At 45.0% G+C, this 8,467-nt stretch overlaps 1 protein-coding gene across 1 annotated transcript in view; it reads right to left on the minus strand.

Annotated features, from left to right (window-relative positions):
• The window catches only part of LOC145358688 (uncharacterized), an 87,443-nt gene extending 80,240 nt beyond the window's left edge, over window positions 1-7,203 (minus strand). Inside the window, exon 1 of the mRNA XM_080212911.1 lies at window positions 6,990-7,203. Coding sequence (XP_080069037.1) covers window positions 6,990-7,121 — 132 coding nt within the window. The 5' untranslated portion in view covers window positions 7,122-7,203. The remainder of the gene's footprint in view (window positions 1-6,989) is intronic.
• Window positions 7,204-8,467: the final 1,264 nt, after the last annotated feature.

Below are 8,467 nucleotides of genomic sequence, written 5' to 3' on the forward strand. Positions count from 1 at the left end.
ATGGTAGGTTGTTGCATAAAGTTAAATCTTACAGGATCCAGGGTGAGGTATCTAAATGGATACAAAATTGGCTCCTTGACAGAAGCCAGAGGGTGGTTGTAGAGAGTTGATTTTCAAACTGGAGACCTGTGCCTCAGGGATCAGAACTGGGTCTACTGTTATTTGTCATTTATATAAATGATTTGAATGAGAACATAGGGGGCATGGTTAGTAAGTTTGCAGTCGACACCAAAATTGGTGGCATAGTGGACAGTGAAGAAAGTTATCTCCGACTGCAACAGGATCTTGATCAATTGGGCCAGTGGGCTGATGGATGGAAGATGGAGTTTAATTTAGACAAATCCAAGGTGATGCATTTTGGTGGATTGAACCAAGACAGGACTTACTCAGTTAATGGGGAGAATTACAGAACTAAGAGAGCTAGAGGTACACGTTCATAGCTCCTTGAAAGTGGAGTCACAGGTGGATAGAGTGGTGAAGAAGGCATTCGGCATGCTTGGTTTCATAGGTCAGAGTATTGAGTACAGGAGTTGGGACGTCTTGTTGAAGTTGTATAAGACATTAGTAAGGCCACACTTGGAATACTGTGTGCAATTCTGGTCACCCTGTTATAGAAAGGATATTATGAAACAAGAAAGAGTGCAGAAAAGATTTACTAGGATACTACCGGGACTTGATGGATTGAGTTATAAGGAGAGGCTGAATAGACTGGGACTTCTTCCTCTGGAGCATAGGAGGCTGAGGGGTGACCTTATAGAGATCTATAACATAATGAGGACAGGTAGATCATCAATATCTTTTCCCAAAGGTAGGGGAGTCTAAAACTAGAGGGCATAGGTTTAAAGTGAGAGGGGAGGGATACAAAAGTGTCCAGAAAGGCAATTTTTTCACACCGAGGGTGTTAAGTGTCTGGAACAAGCTGCCAAAGGTAGTCGTAAAAACATTTAAATAGTTACATGGGTACGATAGATACAGAGCGATATGGGCCAAAAGCAGGAAATTGGGTTTAGCTTAGGGGTCTTAAAAAAAAGGGCAGCATGGACAAGTTGGGCCAAAGGGCCTGTTTCCATGCTGTAAACCTCTATGACTCTAATACCTTATTGAAACACAAGACAGCAAGGGGGAGTTGACAGATAGAGATTGTTTACCCCTTAGAGGAATCTAGCACCAAGGCAGAGTTGCAAAATAAGGGGTCTCCAATATAAGATGGTGATGATGGAGAATATCATTGCTGAAGATCACTAACCTTTGGAATTCTCTACCCCAGAGAGAACAGAGGCTGTCTCATTGGAGATATTTGAGTTAAGCTGAATTATTATTTGGTTATTATATTCAAGCTGAGTTAAAGAGAACTTTGATTTACAAGGGAGTCATGGATTACGACGGGGGAAGCAGTGGAGTTTCAATCGCAATCAGATTGCCATAATTGTATAGAATGTCTCCTCCTTCTGATGCTCACTTATTCTCTAATCTAGTCCATGGCTTTTAGAACATAAGAACATAAGAAATAGGAGCAGGAGTTGGCCATCTAGCCCTTCGAACCTGCCCCGCCATTCAATAAGATCATGGCTGATCTGTTGTGGCTCAGTTCCACATTCCCGCCCTCTCCCCATAACCCTTAATCCCCTCGCTTATCAAAAACTTTTTGCATTAACCATTCCAGACACAATAATATCAAACCAAATATTTGAATTATAAAAGATAAAATAATTGAAGATAGCAACATAACATTCTCAATTTGTATACTGCAGGTTAAACAATACTCCGTGAGCAACTATACCACTTGGTATAGTCTATAAACCACTAACTAGTGAGAGGGGCATGGAAGAACAAATCTACAAGGAAACTGGACAAAGATGCAAATATTATATAGACTGGTTATAATGGGAGACTTTAATTGCCCAAATGTAGACATAGACAGTGAAGAAGGCAAACGTTTCTCAGTTGTGTTTAGGAAAATTTTCTACAGAAGTCTGTGTCCAGTCCAACAAGAAAGGATGCACTGTTGGACCTAGTTCTTGGAATTGAGGGAGGCCAAACAGAACAAATGTCAATAGAACATTTAAGAGATAGCCATCATTGTGTCACAAGGGTAAGGACGATGGTAGAAAAGGATAATAGGCAATCCAGGGTAAAAATGATTAACTGGGGGAAGAGCCAACTCCAAAAGAAGCAAAAATGGACCTGGGCCGGTTAGACTGGAACAGAAGGTTGGCAGGAAGAATTGCAGCTGAACAATAGGCAACCTTCAAAATAGACATGGTCCAGGCACAGTCAAGGTATATTCTTTTAAAAGGGAAAGTAGAGCAAACAACTGAGCTCACTGGATGAAAAATGAGATTGAAATTAAAATAAGGAAGAATAAGTGTACTTATGAGAAGTGTCAAGGAGAAAATACGATTGAGAACCAAAAGGAGTACAGTAAGTTCAGAGGGGATTGAAAAAGCACATTGGAGAAGCAAAGAGAGATTATGAGAAAAGACTGGCAGCCAACATAAAGGGCAATCCCAAGATCTTCAATAAATAGTAAAAGGCTGGTAAAAGGAGGAGTAGGATCGATTAGGGACCCAAAAGGAAATTTATACATGGAGGCAGGGGGCATGGCTGAGGTATTAAATGAATACTTTGCATCCACTTTTACCAAAGAGGCAGATACTGCCCAGGCCATGGCGAAAGATGAGGAAAGGAGGGAGTGTTGAATTGACGGAAAGTTGATAAGGAACCAGGATGAGATACATCAAGGATATTGAAGGAAGTGAAGATGGAAATTGCTGGGGTAGCGGCCAATATCTTCCAGTCTTCTCTAGACTAGGGGAGGTGCCACAGAACTACAAATGTTGCTTTTGTTCAAAGAAGGTTGTAAAGGTAGCCCCAGCATTTGCAGACCAGTCAGTTCCCCAGTGGTGGGGAAGCTTCTATAAACAATTATTCGGGATAGAATTAGTCACATGGAAAAATATAAATTGACTCGGAAGGGCCAGCATGGATTTTTAAATGGGAAATTGTGTTTAACTAACTTGCTGGAGTTTGTTGAAGTCATAACAGAATGAGGGTAATGCTGTTGATATGGTGTACATGGACTTTCAGAAAGTGTACGATATAGTGCCACACAACAACACTGTGGGAGAAGTCACAAGTCATGGAATAAAAGGACACTAGCAATGTGGATACAAAATTGGCAAAAAAAGGAAGAAAGTAACCTTCAATAGATACAATTTGGGCTGGAGAAAGGTTTGTATTGGTGTTCCCCAGTGGTCGGTATTGGGAATCCTTGCTTTTGATATATATTAATGATCTAGATCTTGGTGTGAAGGGTACAATTTCAAAGTTTGTGGACAATACAAATCTTGGAAGTACTTAAATTGTGAAGAGGACAACATAGAACTTCAAAAGGAAATAGACGACTGAGCAGATAGGTGGCAAGAAGTTCAACGGGGACAACTGTGAGGTGATGTAATTTGATGGGAAGAACAATGTAAAATAAAGGGTAAAATTCTTAACGGGGGTGCAGGACCAGAGGGACCTGGGTGTACATGTGCATAGGTCACTGAAGGAGGCAGGGCAGGTGGATAGAACCGTTAATAAATCATGTAGAATTATTAATAAAGGTATAGAATACAAGGACAAAGAAGTTTTGCTGAACTTATAAAATATACTAGTTTAGGCCTTAGCTGGAATATTGTGTACAGTTCTAGGTGCCACACCATAAGAAAGTGGATTCCCTGGACAGAGTGCACAAGAATGATTCAAAGTATGAGAAACGTCAACTATGAGGAGAAGTTGGGGCTGTTCTCTTTGGCCTCTTTTAAGGTCAAACCAAATAAACAAACTCAAATTAAATTAGGACAAAGTAAAAGGGGCAACTGCCCAAAAGAAAGGGGAACAGCCGAACAAAATCAAAGTACAAAGGAAACTTAAAAACGTCAAATTAAAATGTGATTATTAGGGTTGATAATGCACCCCAGCCCCTGCGGTGCCCAACAGGCGCAGAAAGCGTCAACTGCGCCCGTGGACACCACATGCTCCCTCTCCAGGGACACCTGGCCACTAACACAGCCGCGGTAGAGGGGCAGACAGTCAGGATGGATGGCTCGCTCGATCGCCCACTGCCTGGACCTGTAAATGACACATTTCGCCAGGCCCAGGAGCAGGTTCATGAGGAGGTTGCCATCCCCACCACCTCTCTGCACCAGTGGCCATAAATCAGGAGTGTGGGACTGAAGTGCAAAAAAGGCGGCTAATAGATTTGATAGAGTAGTTCAAAATTATGAGGGGGCTGCACAGAGTAGATAAGGAGAAACTGTTTTCCGTCATAAAAAGATCAAGAATGAGATTGATTTAAAGTGATTTGCAAAATAAGCAAATGTGATACAAGAAAAAACGTTTTCACACAGTGAGTGATTTGAGTCTGGAATGCACTGCATGGAAGTATGGTGAAGGCAGGTTCAATCGAGGCATCCAAGAGGGCTTTAGACAATTATTTGAATAGAAACATTGTGCAGGGGTATGGGGGAAAGCCAGTGGCACTCGCTTGATGAAGGAGTTCTGAAAGCTTGTGCTACCAAATAAACCTGTTGGACTTTAACCTGGTGTTGTGAGACATCTGTGTCTACCCCAGTCCAACACCGGCAGCTCCACACCATAATAACTGTGATATTTACCTTTCCTTAATAGAGTTAGCAATGACAAATATGTCAATTCAGCATTGACTTGTAGTAACTCCCTCATTGAGAGAATAAAAATTCATTAAGTGCTTTTCATGTTCTCAAGGCTTCTTCAAAATTTTTCATGATGTGGAGATGCCGGCGTTGGACTGGGGTAAACACAGTAAAAAGTCTGACAACACCAGGTTTAAGTCCAACCGATTTATTTGATAGTACACTCACTAGCTTTCGGGGTTAGTCCCAAGGAATGGATAGGGTAGAGGTAGAGAGATTCTTCCCGCTCAGAAAGGACAGCAGGACTAGAGAGCACAGCCTCAAGATAAGGGGGTGCAGTTTAGAACAGAGTTGAGGAGGAACTTCTTCACTCAAAGGGTGGTGAATCTCTGGAATTCTCTGCCCGTTGAAGTGGTGGAGGCTACCTCGCTAAATATATTTAAGACACGGGTAGATAGGTTTTTGGTAGGCAAGGGGATTAAGGGTTATGGGGAGAAAGCGGGAAAGTGCAACTGAGCCACTTCAGATCAGCCATGATCTTATTGAATGGTGGGGCAGGCTCGAAGGGCTAGATGGCCTACTCCTGCTCCTATTTCTTATGTTCTTAAAACAGCAATGAAGTTACTGTGAAAATCCCCTAGTTGCCACACTCTGGCACCTGGTTGGGTACTGAGGGAGAATTTAGCATGGCCAATGCACATCTTTCCAACTGAGGGAGAAAACCTATGATGTGGAGGTGCTGGTGTTGGACTGGGGACTGATAGACAGGGGAATTAAGGGTTATGGGGAGAAAGCGGGAAAGTGGAACTGATCCACTTCAGATCAGCTATGATCTTATTGAATGGCAGGGCAGGCTCAAAGGGCTAGATGGCCTACTCCTGCTCCTATTTCTTATGTAAGCACAGTAAGAAGTCTCACAGGCCCAAGGGACTAACCCTGAAAGCTAGTGAGTGTACTATCAAATAAATCGGTTGGACTTAAACCTGGTGTTGTCAGACTTTTTACTCAAAATTTTTCCCCATTAATTACTTTGGAGTGAGATCATTCTTTTTTATACATAGGCAAAAGTGGCAGCCAATCTGTGCCCTGCAAGGTGTAGGAATGAGATGAATGATAATGTCTTCTGATGGTGCTGCTTGAGGGATAAAAGTTGGTCTGTGACCTGGGTAAATATCCTCAGTTCATTTCCAACCAGGCTCTTTTCTGCCAACTATGGAACATTACTGTCACATTATAAGTGTAAACTTTGTCTTTTGCTTGCTGACTGTCGGAATTCATGTTGAAAATAGTTTGACATTAAAACACTAAAATTATCCACAATTGCTCTAACAGATCAATCCAGCTGTGTTTAGCAGTTTCACATCTGGAGGGTCATCCTGAAATATATTTCCTTCAATGTGAAATACTGAGTTTTACAAATGCTCTCTTCAAACATTGCAAAACTTAACAGCCAATGTAAAATATTAATCATTTTTATTGATTATAAATTATCATCTACAAAAACAAATCCTATTTACATTAATCAATCCATTTAACGACTGTTTTGGACAATATCACCTAATTTTCTTAGCTATCAAAGCAATAGACTCGCATCCCAAACTAATACTGAATTTAGCCATTACAATCCCCCTTGAGGCCATTCTGGCCCCTCCTCCCCCAGCTGACCCGCCCCCACAATTCGGCGCGCTGTTAAACGCCCCGCCCCCTCAGCCCGCCGCGCTCTTCAACCCCGCCCCCTCAGCCAGCCGCGCCCTTCATGCCCCGCCCCCTCAGCCCGCCGCGCGCTTCACGCCCCGCCCCCCAGCCAGCAGCGCCCTTCGCGCCCCGCCCCCTCAGCCCGCCGCACGCTTCACGCCCCGCCCCCTCAGTCCGCCGCACGCTTCACGTCCCGCCCCCTCAGTCCGACGCGCGCTTCACGCCCCGCCCCCTCAGCACGCTTCACGCCCCGCCCCCTCAGCGCGCCGCACGCTTCACGCCCCGCCCCCTCAGCACGCCGCACGCCCCGCCCCCTCAGTCCGCCGCGCGCTTCACGCCCCGCCCCCTCAGCCCGCCGCGCACTTCATGCTCCGCCCCCTCAATCCACTGTGCGCTTCACGTCCCGCCCCCTCAATCCACTGTGCGCTTCACGTCCCGCCCCCTCAATCCACTGTGCGCTTCACGCCCCGCCCCCTCAATCCGCCGCGCGCACCTTGCTCCGCCCCTAGGCCACTGAGCTCACCACGCTCTCGCTCTCATTCCACACAGAGCAATAGTTCCGCCCACCATCCCAGCCCCTCCCCCAACGTCAGGCCCTTCTTCCTCCCGCGCCTCCTTCCTTCCCCGGTCCTCCACCTGATGTCGCCGCTTTATCAGATCGCTATTGTTGCCTTCTGCATTGACATTAATTGTATTCGGACGGCCTTTCAAGTCCACCGCGCTCAACTGGGTGATATTTAGCACGGCGGCTTCATTCGCAGCAGCCATTGCAACCGCTCGGCCTCACGAAACCGGAATGGGACACTTAACAAAATGGCACCCGCACTCTTCCGGAGATGCGCATGCGTTGGGCTGAGGAGCTCCTTATTGCGCATGTGCGTGTTGGAGCGGCGGTGCGGACCTCCCGCCGATAGGTGGCGGTGTGTCGGGTCCCCGGTGCAGTCATTAACCGGCAGCTCTCCCGCCAGTAATGAGTGGGTATGTCAGCTTTGTGTCATGGTGCGGTGATGCTGGCCTTGGACTGGTGTAAATACAGTAAGAAGGCTCACAACACCAGGTTAAAGTCCAACAGGTTTATCTGGTAGCAAAAGCCACGAACTTTCAGAGTGCTGCTCCTTTATCAGCATTCGGAAAGCTTGTGCTACCAAATAAACCTGTTGGACTTTAACCTGTGAGACTTCTCACTGTGTGAACATAAGAAATAGGAGCAGGAGTAGGCCATCCAGCCCTTCGAGCCTGCCCCGCCATTCAATAAGATCATGGCTGATCTGTCGTGGCTCAGTTCCACATTCCCGCTTTCTCCCCATAACCCCTAATTCCCCTGTCTATCAGTCCCCAGTCCAACACCAGCATCTCCACATCACAGGTTTTCTCCCTCAGTTGGAAAGATGTGCATTGGCCATGTTAAATTCTCCCTCAGTACCCAACCAGCTGCCAGAGTGTGGCAACTAGGGGATTTTCACGGTAACTTCGTTGCTGTTTTAATGTAAGCCTACTGATGACATTAATAAATAAACTTCTATTTTTGGATCATCATGTCTGCATCAGCTCTCCAAATGGCTGTTATTACTTATACATTTTTTTCTGTTCAAAAGGTCAATTAATGCTCTCTTGATATCTCAATTGAACCTGTCTCCAACCACACTTCCAGGCAGAGTATTCCTGATCCCAACTGTGCGTGGTGAGAAAACATTTTTTCTCACATTGCATTCGCTCCTTCTGCAAATCACTTAAATCTCTGCTCTCTTGTTCTTTTTACCAGTGGGACTAGTTTCTCCCTATCCACCCTGTCCAGCCCCCTCATGATTTTCAATGCCTGATTGTAATTGGACAGCGATAGTCAATTCAAAAGCCTTTCTCCATCCCCAATATTTTTCAGTAAAACAGAATGGCAGAAGAAAACATTTTTTATGACCCTCTAACATTTACCCCCCAGGTTGTTGTTTATATTCATTCAGGGGCTGTGAGCTTCACTGTCTAGGCAAGTATTTATTTCTTATCCCAGATTGCCCCTGAGAAGGTGGGGAGGAACTGCTGTAATTCATGTAATATAGGTACAGTATGTTCTCACTTAAAGCAGTTGTGTTCCTGAATAATCATTACTTTGAATGAAA

The sequence above is a fragment of the Carcharhinus amblyrhynchos genome, chromosome 26 (assembly GCF_965287045.1).
Source record: "Carcharhinus amblyrhynchos chromosome 26, sCarAmb.v2.hapA, whole genome shotgun sequence".
In the NCBI taxonomy this organism is placed as follows: Eukaryota; Metazoa; Chordata; class Chondrichthyes; order Carcharhiniformes; family Carcharhinidae; genus Carcharhinus; species Carcharhinus amblyrhynchos.